The following is a 15,450-nucleotide window of genomic DNA, read 5'->3' as shown; positions in this document are numbered from 1 at the left end:
TTTTGTTTTTTTGTTTTTTGTTTTTTTCCCCTAAAAATTTAAAAAAAAAAAAGAATTATCCAGTTTAGAAGGTTTAAAGCTGGAAGCAACAAGTGAACAGATTCTGCTTTAAGGGCTCTCTGTTTTCTGCAAACAAAGAAGTTTCAGTAGCTGAATCTCTTGGTGCCTGTTTGGTTAGATTAATGGTACCAGTTTTTCCTCTGGAAGCCTTTGTAACTACTGGCCTTTTTTTGGCCCAACATCTGGTCTAGCCCCACCCCCTGGAGGCAGCCTTTCACCCCATTTACCCCCTCAACACAGCAGCTCAAAGCCGCTGCTGGGCCAAAGATGCCTTCGGCTCTGCCTGAGCAAGCACCCCGAACTTACAAAAGTTAGGTGCCCACGGAAGGTCCTCAAGGGCCTTGCGCCCGGGGTGAGAGGGTGCCTCCCATCTGGCAGGGGTGGGGGGGGGGACTTGGAAACGCTGGGCCTCAATTCCGATAGTCTCTACTTTCCAACTTAACACATGTCTCCTATCCTTGAGCCTTAGACATGGCTGGCCTTTAAGGCCTGGGTTAGTCTTTGAAAAAACTTAATGGTGCCGTCGAGTCACAGAGACATCGGAACTAATTCTGCCTTTTCCTGACCCATGTGCTTGGATGTTAATGAGTCTGTGTCCGTGTATCTCAGCCTGCAGATATTAGTTTATGTTTGTGTCAGCGAGAGAGACAGAGACAGAGACACACACACACACACACACACACACACACAGACAGACAGAGACAGAGAGACAGAGAGAGAGAGACAGACACACAGAGAGAGAGAGAGACAGACAGACAGACAGAGACAGAGAGACAGAGAGAGAGACAGAGAGACAGACACACACACACAGACAGAGAGACAGAGAGACAGAGAGAGAGGACAGAGAGAGACAGAGAGAGGGGAGAGAGAGAGAGAGAGAGAGAGAGAGAGAGAGAGAGAGAGAGAGAGAGAGACAGAGACAGAGACAGAGACAGAGCGACAGAGAGAGACAGAGAGAGGGAGAGACAGAGAGACAGAGAGAGAGAGAGAAAGAGAGAGAGAGAGAAAGAGAGAGAGAAAGAGACAGAGAGAGGGAGAGACAGAGATAGATAGATAGATAGAGAGAGAGAGAGAGAGACAGAGACAGAGAGAGACAGAGACAGAGAGACAGAGAGAGAGAGACAGAGAGAGAGAGAGACAGAGAGAGAGAGAGAGAGAGAGAGACAGAGAGAGACAGAGAGAGACAGAGACAGAGAGAGAGACAGAGAGAGAGAGACAGAGAGAGAGAGACAGAGACAGAGAGAGACAGAGAGAGAGAGAGAGAGAGAGAGAGAGAGAGAGAGACAGAGAGAGAGAGAGAGAGAGAGAGAGAGAGAGAGAGAGAGAGAGAGACAGAGAGAGGGAGAGAGAGACAGAGAGAGGGAGAGAGAGAGAGAGAGACAGAGAGAGGGAGAGAGAGAGAGAGAGAGAGAGAGAGAGAGAGAGAGAGAGAGAGAGAGAGAGAGAGAGAGAGAGAGAGAGCGCTTCATTTGCGTGGCTCTGTGTCCGTCCTGGTGCTTAGGCTCCCGGGTACATGGGGAGGGGGATGGCCAGGCTCTTTTCCTCCCTTAGGGTCCGGACTGTGTTCCTTCCGAAGCAATGCCCGCCTGGCTTTTGCCGTGCCTTTCACAGGGCTCTTTGTGTCTATAGGGAGTCGGGAAGGGGGCTGCCCTGGCGATCAGTCCCAGGAGCTCCTGCCTCCTTCCCCTGTGGAAGTCCAGGCGCGAGCCGAGCCGGGGGCTGGAACTGGCACTTACTTGTCCAAGATGAAATAGAGATCGAAGGCTCCGTGGCAGGAGCGCTGTTCCTCCTTCTCCTCCTCCGCCTGGGCGCAGCCACAACTCCAAGTGAGGAACAGCAGCAGCAAGAAGAAGGGAGCTGATCCCGGTACTTTAGCCCCACGACTCGCCATTTTCTTTGCTTTTCCTCCCCCCATTCCCCCCGCCCGCCCCCTTCCAGTAACTTTGTGGAGCTCGGCTGGCTGGCTCCGGGCTCCCGCAGACAGACCTCGAGGGGAAACAAAGTTGCGATGGTCCGGCGGCGAGCGCGGAGCCAGCCCACGCCGTTGCGGTCCCTGGTCTTTCTTCTGCGCTGCCGCCGGGATGTACGACTTTGGCGGCTTCACCTCAACCCGCCCTCACCCCCTCACCCCCTCCCATCTCCTCCTCCCCTCCTCCATCCCTGCCTCTGCAGAGGAGGCTGGCTTTGGTGATAGGAGCCCAGCCCTGGCTGGCTTCCTCCTCCCTGCCGTCCAATGCGCGCCGGGATGGATGGCTTGGAAGAGGGGGGATCCGGAGCTCCGCTTTTCCTGTTCCGGGAGGAGAACAAGGGGCTCGGGAGACTCGGGGAGAGCGGCAATCACCGCTAGCCAAGCGCCCCCCAACCTCAATTTCCAGAACACTGCCAGCCTGCCCTCCCGTTATCATCATGGAGACTGCGGGAGAGATGCTGTATGTGCTGAAGGGAAAGTTTAAGAATTAAATAGGGCTCGCCTGGAGGCCAAGGAAAGTTCTCTCCGGCTGCGCCTTTGCAAAACACTGGCTTCCTCTGTGTGCTCTGGGGGGAGCTTGCGGATAGTTGGCCTGCCAGGACTTCATCTGCTGGCCAAATGAGTTTCTTGTACTACACTTTCCGCCTTATGTCTGTTAATTCTGTTTGTTTCGAAGCAATAAAACAAACAACAGTCGTCCATGAAGTTCGAAGCCTGCAGAAATCAGAGGGAGTTGGGGCGTAGACCCCAGATTTCCACGAGGTCTCCTCATTCCGCTGCGCATTTCCCCATCCCTGCGGCACAACTAATGCCCCAGTAGTGTGTGTACATTCCGTATCAGATGTGATACTTGTTTGTAAAGATCCAGTAATGACTGGATGATGATCATAATGATGGAGCTGATGGTGATGTAAAGCACCTGGTTTGAAGATCTGAGCTCCTGGATTCTAATGTCGGCTCTGCTTTTTGCCATTTGCTACCTTTGTGACCTATGTCACTTTCCTCTTTTAAGCAACGATTCCTTATCTGTGTAATGAAGTGTATTGCATACACAATAATGTATAAAGATGACTAAGTCACCTTTAAAGTACCTAGAAGCTCTGGACTCTATGGTCCAATAATGAAGAAAAGAACTGCACTGTCTAATTTAGAGAATAGGGTAAAGGGGAAGAGAAATAATCTATTTTGTATGTGTATGTGTGTGTGTGCGTGTTTATGTAAACTGCTCACCAATGTAACCCCACATTTCCTAAAGCAACGATATCCTGGAGGTGATATTCTGGAAGATAAATTAATAGTATCATAACCAAAGTATTGCTTGCTAGACTCCTTGGCATCCCCTTCAAAGAATGAAGAGGCAGCTTCATGAATTTCCACACTTAGACTTTGTATAGATTCCTGCCTGAAGAGGAAGAAGAAGAACAAGAAAAGAATTCCTTTTAATAAACAGATAAATACCAACATTTGGCTAAGTATGGAAACCATTCACAAGAATAACAAAACACAACAAATCCTGTCCCGTGATCCTAGTTATGATTCACAACAGCAGCAATCACAGCTAATGCTTAGTGAAGGCCAGATAATTGTGGTGAAGTTTATGCTTGGAATGGAATCACTGAGTATATCACAGGATACTAGAGAGATTAAGAACAGAGGTCACCAACCCCTCTCCAATTAGGAATCTGACATTAGAAATTAACTTTGAGGTAGTAGAAAGAGGAGGAGGCTGAGGGTCTCGGGACCTCAAGCCTGATCCAGATTCTTCACTGACTCTGGGCAAGTTAAATTAACTCCCCCTGGCCTTGGATGACCTTTTTTGTTAAGTGAGGTAGGTCAACTACATGACCTCTAAATTATAGATTTTTTAGCTTCTTTATCAGAATCTTTTCCTCCACTTCTTCTTTGTTCCTTCTTTTATTGTGGCTAATTATGAACTCTACCACATGAATATAGTTTTTCTTTTCTTTGACTTGTAAATTGTTTCTACTTTTAGACAGATATCTTTAATATGTGAACCTTCCCTTTTCTTGACCTTCCCTTTTCTCTGGTCCAAGTCTATTGCACAGTCCCAGGGCCCTTGATATAAGTACACAGCTAAAATTATGCCAAATGGGTTTCTTGCTTTGGGAGACAGGCATTTTATTAGGAGCATCTATGAATCTGTATTTACCAACTCTTACATTTAAGTCATTTAACTTCTGGCTGTTTCAGTTCTTCATCTATAAAATAGGAATGAAAATATCACCGACTTCCCACAGTGGTTGTGGAGATTAAATGAAATTTTGTTAAGGCCTTTGCAAAACTTAAAAAATACTAAATAAGTGCTAGCTATTATTATTGTCAAGGAACTTTCTCAATATCTATCTACATAACGGCGTTGTGGCTGCTGTGTATTATTTTACAGAAAGGAGTCTATTGTTTAGAATTCTTCCAGAATGAAAGGAAAAGAAATTTTATTTCCTAGAGATGTATTTCTTGCTCTGAGTATACCATTGATATTATGTCCAAAGTGCTAGAGTTACAAATAGAAAAATATCAGTTCCTGCTTCCCAGTAACTCCCATACTAATGGGGGAAGCAACATACATTGGAGGTTCCTGCTGCAAATAAGATAGAAGGCTTTATAGACTTTGGTAGTGGCTAGGCTAGTTGATAATTCCTCTTCAGTGTCATTTCCACTGACAAAACCATGTTTTTGGTGGTGACTCATTTGGTTATAGCAAAGATTTGGGGGGCAATAACATTCCTTTCTGAGTCTTCAGTAGTTGGCAGAAACTCGAGCACCTTTGAAACAGTTGTCAGGTGGCAACAAAAATTGTTTACTTGATTGATAGCAGTGAAATCCAGGAGGGAAACAATTTTATGGGGTTGAGTAGGGGGATAGAGGAGAGGAAAGTGCGTGTTCTCACTTAACTATATATACTCTGGATGATCTAAAGAGTTGTATATTTGGCTTTCCTTGGGCTCCTACAAGGCACAGAATGTCAGTTGTTCTTAATTAATCATCAGTATGAAGTATACCAAGTGAGGAGAATGTGAATTGCAGGAATCATAATAAATTACTAACACATTAGATTTTTCTCTAGTTTCAACTTGCTTTAAGGAGGTGCCTTAAAAACAGCTGCATTTTGGTTTGGTTTGCCATTTCAATGGGAGAGGGGGAGGAGGGAGAACCCATGTGGAATAATTTTGAAAGATTTATTTTCTGGGTGGCAGAAGAGATGTGTCAGAACATGTAAAATAGCCTTTCCTGCCACTTACTGAGTCTGGGGACTGGAGTGTAGCCATGGAAGATCAGGTAGGGAATTCTCCTGAATTATTGGTCTCAAAAGAAGAGGCCAAATTTCCATTGGGTGAGAGATCAGGGCAAATTTTAGATACAAACACAAATATGTTGTGTGTGGTACTTTTCCTTTCATCCAGTGCAATATACACTACAATGTGCCTTGTTTCAGAGCCCTTCTAGTGAGCTGTTTGTAATACTTCTGATATTAATAGAGATATTACAACACAAGGGTGATCCTGATGATTTCCTCTCCTTTTTCTCAGCTTCCCTTTTCTGCCTTCCTCCCTCCTGCTATTTTCTCTTTGATCCCATGATATCCTTTTCTTTTCTCCTTCCCCTATTCTCTCCTCTTTTCTCTACTCTTACTATTTTATCCTCCCTTCTTTTCTTTCTCACTTCTTTTACTTTCCTCTCTTCCATAATGTCCCCTCCCTTCTCTTCTCCATTTCCCACTATCCCTTGCTCCTTCTATCCTTCCTATTTTACTATCTTCTTCTTTCCCTCCTCTCAGTTTTTCTCTCCTCCCCTTTCCTCCTCTTCTTTCTCCTTTCCTTTCTTTTCATCTCTCCCATAATGCCCTCTCCTTTGCTTCTGCTCCTTTCTCTCCTCCCACTCTCCTCTGCCTCCTTCTCCTTTATTTACTAATCTCCCTCCCCTCTTTTCTTCTACATCTTTTTCTTCTTTCCAGTTCTTTCATGTTCTCTCTCTTCCCACATCATTTCTCTTTTTTTTCCATTCTCTCCTCCTTTTCCTATTCCTTTTGCTTCTCTGCTGACTTCTCGCTACTATCTCCTCCCTTCTTCTGCTTTTTTCTTCTCTCTTTACTCCTTGTCAAACTTCCAAGACTAATCGCACAGCCTCCTGGGAGATGTAGTTCCCAGGGGGAGGGGAGGGGAGTAGTAGTACTAGCACTCACTAGTCTACCCCTAGCTCCCTCTCTCCGCCCAGCCTCGTTGCCTGGAGATTTGGGGTTGAAAGTTAAGGCAGCAGCTCTTTTCGTCTGCCAGAGACCAGTCTTCGATCTAGCTCCAGGGTGACCTCACCCAGCGAAGGGCTATAAACAGAACTAGACCTCTTACCGGGAGCTAGTGGTTTGTCTGGAGCAAGAGTGGGGAAAACGGAATTCTTGAGCTTTGGGACAGAGGGAGGAAAATTAATCGGCTGCAAAGAATCTCAGCCTTGAATGCCTCATTGCCAAGCTCTACCAACTCCCCTTAAAATGTTACCTCTCCTCAGTCTCAATTTCTGTCCCTGTCAGTCCTTTCTTTAAACCAGTCGTTTTCAAAGTGTAGTCCAGAGAATCCTGGTGGCTCTGGTCTACACATTCTAAGTTAGTTTTTATTTCTAATACGGTAAATGTCTATAAATACAAATCCACATAAACAAAAACTCTTTGGACAGATCCTCACTAATTTTTGATAGTATAAAGATACTGAGAACCTCTGCTCTAAACCTCGGGTCAGATCGCGAGGAAGGAGAATGCTCAGAGGTTTGGTGAGGAGGTGAATTTACTAACTCTAGGCTCACCATCCCGGCAGCCCCCCAAAGAGCGTTTCTTCCCTGAGCAGAGCGGTCCGTTCTGCTTTCCGCTTTGTCTGGCGCCTCTCTCTTTCCAGCCTCGCCCCCTCCCTGCTGGAACATCTGGAAGCAGGGCTGATCCTCCGAGAGAACCCGGCTCCGCCGCCAAAGCGAGCGCTTGGGAAGGGCAGGGACTCAGTGTAAGCAGGCTGGAAGAGAGAGCAAGGGGATAGGGCAAAGAGGGCGGAGGCGTGGAAGGAAGGAGAGAAGGAGAAACCTCAGGAATTCATCTGGGCAATGGTTCTCCACTTCTCCTTTGTAGATTAAGAAAAATAGTTGCGATGTAGAGATTGTTATAACTTTTTCCTATTCCGGTCAGCTTGAAGAGCTCTCCATTGTGAATGCAATTTTAGCTTGTCTACACCGGCCATTTCGAGGTGCTGCATTTTTTTTTTTTTTTTAAAGCCCACAAAATCAGTCCATTTATCTGAATTTGGAAGTGAATTTGTCAGGAGAGGGAGCGCGGTGTTGGATTTGTAATCCAAAAATCTGAATTTCTTCATTTGGCTCCTGACTACTTGTATCTGCTACTTGTATGAATTGGGCAAGTTTCAGAATTTCTAGCTAGGACTTTAGGTGGGATAGGGCGGTAGTAAATGGTCCCTGACTTGGAATCAGAGAAATAAGGGAAAGGATTCAGCTTCTGCCTCTGGGGAACTAGCTCTGTGATTAGGGACAATTTAACCTGAGTTTACTTTTGTAAAATGGGGATAACAATACCATGAGAATGAGAGCTTAGAGATTTTTCCTTCCTTCCCATCTCCAGGGCTTACCACAGTTCCTGGCACATGAGTACTTGGGCTTGTTGATTGGCTGCAGGAGCCACCTTCAGTGGGTGTTGTAAACTTCAAATGAGGCCATATATATCGTTCACTAATTTGTCCTTCTCCTAAGGGGTGATTGTTGTCGCATGTTCCATACTCATGTTGACATGAGCACACTGGGAGCCATTTCTCCATTTCCATCAGACTACTCTCCCCTGGACTCCTACACCATCCCTTCTTGATGGGTCCATTTCCTGCTTCTTCCTCTTTTAGTTTTCTTTTTGTGTCATCTCACTTATTAGAATTTGAGTTCTTTGAAAGCAGGAGCTATCTTTTTGCTGGTATTTATTTTCCCACAATTTACAGGACACCCAATGTTTACCACAGTCTCTATGAAATACTAAGCACTTACTAGGATGTTTGTTGATTGACGCGATGACTTTATATTCCTAAATTATCACTTATGAACCCCTATTGGTGAGCTTCCCTTTAATAGTCATTCAACACACACAATAAGCTCAAAGCAAAAGCATATACTAAGATGAATTAATCAAAATGATTGCTTACAGAACATCTCCCTCCCATAAGTCTGGGATTTACTCTCTTACATATTCACACAGCAACCATGTTGTTGTTCCCTTACTTCTCAAAGAGGACCATGACCTCAGGGAGATGAAGCCATGACATGCAAGTGAACGGAGGGAAATATGACATGGTCGATTCTGGGCACTATCAAGGCATAATTCATTCAAATCTTTGTTAAAATTGTCTAAAATAAAAGGAAACTGAGGACAAAGTTGCTGAGCATCTATGATTTAATTTGCAAAGTAAAATTTGCACCCAATTAGATCACCTGACTCCTTTACAAAATTTACAAAGCTGATTTTTATAACATAATGGAAGGATAAAAAATACAGAAATTTGCTTTGAACATAATTCAATTGGATATAAGGTAGGTCACCTGACTAGTTAGCTTCTCCTAGACTTTGTTAATCCTTCCCTAGAAATACCAGAAAGTGTCCTGGGAAAGAAGAATTTACCTTCTGTCTAACCTTTCTCCAGCTGCCAAAAAGGGACACTTAGGCCTTGGTCAAACCCATCTGTGCTAGAAAGGGAGACAGCCTTTTTGTAAACAAAGAAATAAACCCCAAACCACCCTTATAATGGTAGTTATGATTATAGTATTCTTCTAGATTGTCTGCTACTAAATGATAAAATCTTACCAATTTATTCACTAAGTCTATAAGTAACGTAGACTTAAGAGACTATCTATTTCAGTCTGGCTCAGCTTTTAGAACAAGGCTTTCCTAAAAAAAGAAGTTTAATCCTATCATCAAACTAAAAATAAATCAAAGTAATCAATACTAATTGATTTTCTTTTAGGTTTCCATCTGATTCATAAGGAAATAATTTTCTCATGGATCACTTGAGTAGAGAATCAAACTCCTTTAGGTTTTTAACAATTTGTCTCCCTAAAAGGTCTGTAGATTAAATCTTTAGATTTAATCTGTATTATATTAAAAGGTTTGTAGATTAAAACTTTATTAACCATGACCAGCATATTAACAAAATTTTCAAGGGGCAATCCCTATTGGTACAGAAGTAATGGCACATGGAGAACAGAGTTCTACAGGTTCACTAGATATCTTTAATACAGGTGAAAAACTTCAAAGATCTATTCTGTACTGAAGCCTCATAGTAGAATTTTCTCAGCCTGCTTTGTAATTGTAAAAAGCAACATATGTACACTTCTGAAATAAGTAAGCTATGTTCTTAGGATAGCTCTGAAGAGACATCTTCTCAGGTTCCAAAAACATGTAGAAAGACTTAATAGAAACTCAATATACAAAAGAGTTATAAGAAAAATCATTAAGATTGCAAAATTCACTTGAAACTTCAGAGAATTTCATGAGGACCTGAACTGGAAAATGAATTTTTCACTTTCTCTTCAAATCATCAGACAGATGCTTCAAGTGGGAAAATAATTCCACTCTATGATTATCAGTACAATTTTACATGTGAAATTCTTAATCCAAATTTGAAAACTGTCATATCTCTTGCTAATTATTATCATATTGACATAATGAAAAGATGTTGTAGCATGAACTCCTATAAAATAAATACCTATCAATTGTAAAGCTTCATGATCTCTGTTACTTGTAATTCAGAGGACAATTCAAAATGATTCTTCTCTTCAGTAATGCTATATTAGCATATATTAGTCAGAATTCACTAATAGGATTTATCTCTGATGTTTATTAGAATGGAAAAAATGAAACATCATTTTACACTTGCCCTTGTCCATGGAATTTGCTGCAAGAGGAGAAAGGCAGGGACGTAGCAGCATTCAGGTACAGTTATAGACAGTCAACTATATGACAGGATATGACAGCCAAGCTCAAAAATAACAAGGTGGGGAAATGTCTTGTATGGGAAATTGAGTCAGGAGTGTCCTTTAGTTTTCCTAAGTTCTCTCCCCACCTCAACTATTCTCCAAGGACAGATATCCACTGGAGGAAGTTCAGAGACACTATTTCTATTGAGCAGTTGCCATTTTTCTTAAATGATGGACTAGTAGTTTTATGAGAGCTCAAACATTTATGCCTGAAATAAAAATTTAGAATTGTCAAATTAAAATCCCATAAGATTCCGTCTTAAATAGAAAAACATTGTTAATCACATGATAAGATAGCATATAATTATTATATTCATGTGATGATAATCAATAATCTGGGTTCAAATTCATATAGTATTTATTAACACATGTACATATGATCTAAAGTATAACTAAATACAAGATGAATTTTAAACTTTCCCCCTTGGTCTGTTCTGTAAATAGGATAAAGGGAGGAGAAAATACTTGACCACTTTAGGTGGGCTTCAGAATACAGCTTGCCAATATAAAAATCATTATTAAATTCTAGAAAAACTTTAACCCACTGAGAAAGTTGAAAGGAGCAGCTACCATAGAGTATGTTAGAGAGGCAAGCTGACTGAATATTGGATAAGTTGGGCAAGCAGCAGAAATACTACATTCCGGAGTTTTCTATGAATACTAGTTTATACATTGTGAATATCTGGTTTAAAAATGTAACTTTATATAGTATATAAATATCATGGAATACTATTGTTCTGTAAGAAACAACCAGCAGGCTGATTTCAAAGAGGCTGGGAGAGACTTACATGAACTGATGCTGAGTGAAATGAGCAGAACTAGGAGATCATTTTACATAGCAACAAAAAGATTATAAGAACATCAATTATGACGGACGTGGCTCTTTTCAATAATGATATGATTGAGGCCAATTCCAGTGATCTTGTGATGAAGAGAGCCATCTACACCCAGAGAGAGGACTGCGGGGACTGAGTGTGGATCGCAACATAGCATTTTCACTCTTTTCGTTGTTGTTTACTTACATTTTGTTTTCTTTCTCATTTTTTTTCCTTTTTGATCTAATTTTTCTTATACAGCATGATAATTGTATAAATATGTATGCATATATTGGATTAGACACATTTTAAAAAACATGTTTAACATATATTAGATTACTTGCCATCTAAGAGAGGAGATGGGATGAAGGAAGGGAAAAATTTGGAACACAAAGTTTTGCAAGGATCAATGTTGGAAAATTATCCATGTATATGTTTTGAAAATAAAAAGCTATAATTTTAAAATGTAACTTTACTACAGATGATTAACAGATATACCCATGATCATCTAAATGATCTCAGGTGAAATTCACCTATTATTTAAGATTTAGTTCATAAATTTCCTACTTTGGGAGAGGTTCTAATTCTTTAAACTGCAACACTAGAGTTTTATAACTGTCACAGCAAAACTGATCCTAAGGAACCTCACAAAGATGTCTTATGAGGATTTTACTAAGCTTTTCTCCCAAGAGTAAGTCATTTTATTATTTTCTTAATCTAAAGCAAAAAAATATCTCATTAAATATTAATAGTTTTCTAACATTTGTCAGATTTTGTAACTGATACATTTAAAAGGAAGTAACCCACCTTGTTTTTTTTATAAGAAAATATTTTGCATGCCTAATATTAAGTATATAAAACATTAATATTATTATAAGTAAGATGACAACATTTAAAATTATGTTACAGGGAAAGTCATTTATCCTATATCTTTTGGCATTCTATTAATCATATTCAATGACATCTAAAACCCAGTATAGAGTTATACAGTATGGAATTATTATTGTCAATTAAAGAGGTAATAATAGGTCATTTATATATAGTGTATAACCACATGCCAGGGTTTTCTCTAGTTTTTTTTGATGTTTAATATTTAATATTTTTATTTTCCTGGTTACATGTAAAACTTTTTTTTAACATTTGTTTTTAAAACTTTGAGTTACAGACTTTCTCCCCTTTACTCCCTTTTTTGAAGGCATATGTGAAGTTATGCAAAACATTTCCACAAAAATCATGTTGTGAAAGAAAACATAGATTTTCATCCCCCCACCAAAAAAAAAAAAACTCCTCAAGAAAAATAATGTTAAAAAAAGAGTCAATCTATATTCAGATACAATCAGTTCTTTCTCTGGATATGGACAGCATTTTTTTCTAGTTCTTAAAGTTTACTTCAAAAAATTTCCGAGGCCTACTTTCTGTACTAGTTTAGAATATTTGATTTTTAATTTCTCAGTTATTATTTGAGCCACTTGCTAATTCACATTTTAGGACAGTTATAAATGTAAGATTGAAGTCATTCCCTTTAGGAGCCTAGTTTAGAGGAAAATTAGCTCACTGAATATTAGTTTTTAAAAAAAAACTTCTATATTTTAGCAGTCAAATTCATATGATACTAAACTTACTTTAGTCAAATGGCATCAATTTAGTCCATTTCAAAGTAACTTTACTCAAGTACAGTTACAAATTCAGATCACACCTGGGATTGGGAATTGGGATTTTTAAATCTCTTAATAAATCATAAGAAGTTAAGGCAAAGGCATTTCATTATAATTTTTTCAAAGACTATCATCACATTCATATAATGATTCAAGAAGAAAGTGGTATTTCTAAAATTATTTGCAATGTGTTAGAAAAATTTTATAAAACAATTTTTATATATTTTCTTAATTAAAAGAGAATTTGCATTTCTAATGTAATATTTTTCCAAATTCCACAATACAAAAAAACAAAAAAATAAAAAAAAAAAAACCTAGAAACCTAAAGAATGTCTATTTAGGTAGATAAAATCTTAAATTTTCATTCTTAGATTATTTTGATGGCAGTAGTCTAAAACCCAATAACAATAGTCAATGTTTATATATTATTTAGTCACACTATCCACTTTTAGAATAATTTAATTCCTTCCACAACCCTAGAAGATATTATTATTATTATTTTTTACTACTACTACTACTGCTACTACTGCTACTGCTACTACTACTACTACTACTACTACTACTACTACTTCTACTACCTTGTACATAAAAAGACTGATCAAATTCTTAAGATATTACAATTATAAAATTTTTAACCTAATCAATTTTTATTTGTAATTACTAGTTGCAATAACCAGATCTCATTTTTTCACGAGTCCATTATTTTAGTGGATTTATATTTAAAAAGCTCATGGTGATGCCTCAAGCTCCAATATCTGCTTCTTTATTTCTTTGAATCATCCAAAGAGCTAAACCAATCCCTTTCATTTTGCTAACTTTATCCTAGCAGTGTATCTTAAGGAATTTCTTTTAAATTCCCCATATTCTCTTTTAAGAAGTTTTTTTTTTTCTTAGTTTCTTGGTTTCTTAGAATTCAAAACCATTCCTTAAATTTCCTTTTAAAAAACTTTAACTCCTTTTTTTTAAGCCAAGTATTCATGCTGTCTATCTTTCCTTAAACTCTACCCAGTTTTCTTTTATCCCTACTTGCTTAGTTTCATCTTTTCTTTCATTTTATAAAAACTCTTTAAAACCAGATCTTTCTTGTTAACTAATGCAACATTTCTCTTTCTTTCTCTTACTTGCTTAATTCCTCTAGCTTACTTCCAATTCATTTCCAAGATTGCCTATAAATTTAATTTTCATCTTTTACACTTTAGCACAAATTTTTATTAGACTATTAATTACAATATGTTATAATTTTGGTTCCTTATGGCTTAAAAATTCCAACTTAAAAAAAGTATAGTTTTTATAAATTAAATATACAATTTATTGATCACAACTACAAAGTTTAAGATTCCTTTCAATTTCTTATTGATCATCTTGGAGGAGAAGACACTTATCTCAAAGTTAACCACTTTTATACTGGAAAAGTATTCATTCTTTTTCATGGCTAAGTCCCAACAATGGCACAGTAACTTCACAGAGATTGGTACTTTAAAGGGTCTCTGCTACTTCTCTCATTATAACAAATTATTATATATTGAAAATTCTTTATCTATATTTAAATTGCCTTCCTTTCTCAATATATAGTTTAATAGCATTGTATAAAATCAACTTCCATTTTGGTGTTATTGACTGATGAGCTTCATTCCCAATTGTATCTTCCTTTTACAAAGTTTTGATATTTTCCAATGCCATAGGTTATTAGCTTATTTAATTTCCCAATGGTTTTCAATGAATATTAATTTAACTTTGAATCCACCTAAATGAGATATAGCTGTATAATTATTAATAGTAATAATTAAAAATCTTAACTATCATAAGGATCATTAACTGCCAAGATTTCAAATATGGCCCAATATTATACTTTAATTTATATTTGACAGTAAAGCAAAAAGCATCCTGAAATAATTTACATAAATCTGTTTTTTCAAAATTCCTGGTTTTTAATACTGATGTTTATAAATCATATATTCTTTATATATTTTTTAATGTCTGCACCTTATTTTAGGTGTACATGTGCTCAATTTTCTCCTATACTTTCCTATAATGCTCTATTCTTGTTTAATTCTATTTTCAATAATTCTTATCTTAACTTTATTTTTTTTTTTCTTTTTCCCTGAGGCTGGGGTTAAGTGACTTGCCCAGGGTCACACAGCTAGGAAGTGTTAAGTGTCTGAAACTAGATTTGAACGCAAGTCCTCCTGAATTCAGGGCTGGTGCTCTATCCATTGCGCCACCTAGCTGCCCCTTATCTTAACTTTCTATAGCTTTACTTATTGAAATTCTACCAAAACATAATTTTGAACTTATTTTCACTTCTACTGATTTTAATAGTTTTATTGTGTTTCTAATCTATCTAAAAATTTGATTTAAATCACAGTAGTATCATTAAATTTCACCTACTTTTAGTTGTTTCTTGATTTCAAAACAAGCTTTTTGTACTTTGGGATTCATCTACTATCTGAGACTCCAAATCAGGGCTCCCTTAGTGCCTTCAGGTTGTTTGTTTAAAGACAGTAATCAATAGATAGCAAATAAATTCCAACTCTACTTTTATTCTTTTGGAATCTGAAAATGCCCTAAAATCTTCCTGTTCTGCCTTCTAAAAATAAAAGCTCACAATTCTTTGCAATAACTTCATATCAATTTTAAGTATAGTTTTAATTATACTTCTAATTTATGCTAAAGTTAAAGCCAGTTTCATAGAATGATATCCCAAAACTTTAGATTTAAAATTGGTTAATTGAATTTAAGATTTAGCAAATGTGTTTCTTTTTGTGTTGTGAGTTTTATTCTAATTTTCCTACATTAGTTTTTCTTAATTTAACATTTTGATGAATTTTACTCAATCTCTTCTGAACTTATTCTATGATTAATAAAGCAAAACAAATTTATTAAATAGTTGTTTGGGGTTTTTTAAAATCTGTCTTTTGTTTCTGCAACC

At 38.1% G+C, this 15,450-nt stretch overlaps 2 protein-coding genes across 3 annotated transcripts in view; one reads left to right on the top strand and one right to left on the bottom strand.

The window, feature by feature from the left end:
* Positions 1–2,165, bottom strand: part of ANTXRL (ANTXR like) — an 83,623-nt gene extending 81,458 nt beyond the window's left edge. Inside the window, exon 1 of one of the 2 annotated variants that reach the window (XM_074296146.1) lies at positions 1,797–2,165. In XM_074296146.1, coding sequence (XP_074152247.1) covers positions 1,797–1,975 — 179 coding nt within the window. In that variant the 5' untranslated portion in view covers positions 1,976–2,165. The remainder of the gene's footprint in view (positions 1–1,796) is intronic. The other variant, XM_074296145.1, reaches the window with a different exon arrangement.
* A 3,049-nt stretch (positions 2,166–5,214) lies between these two features.
* The window catches only part of ZNF488 (zinc finger protein 488), a 77,892-nt gene continuing 67,656 nt past the window's right edge, over positions 5,215–15,450 (top strand). The window contains exon 1 of the mRNA XM_074285247.1: positions 5,215–5,326. The gene's annotated coding sequence lies outside the window, so the exon portion shown is untranslated. The remainder of the gene's footprint in view (positions 5,327–15,450) is intronic.

The sequence above is a fragment of the Sminthopsis crassicaudata genome, chromosome 2 (assembly GCF_048593235.1).
Source record: "Sminthopsis crassicaudata isolate SCR6 chromosome 2, ASM4859323v1, whole genome shotgun sequence".
NCBI classification, from domain to species: Eukaryota; Metazoa; Chordata; class Mammalia; order Dasyuromorphia; family Dasyuridae; genus Sminthopsis; species Sminthopsis crassicaudata.
This window is presented reverse-complemented; position numbering and strand designations above follow the sequence as displayed.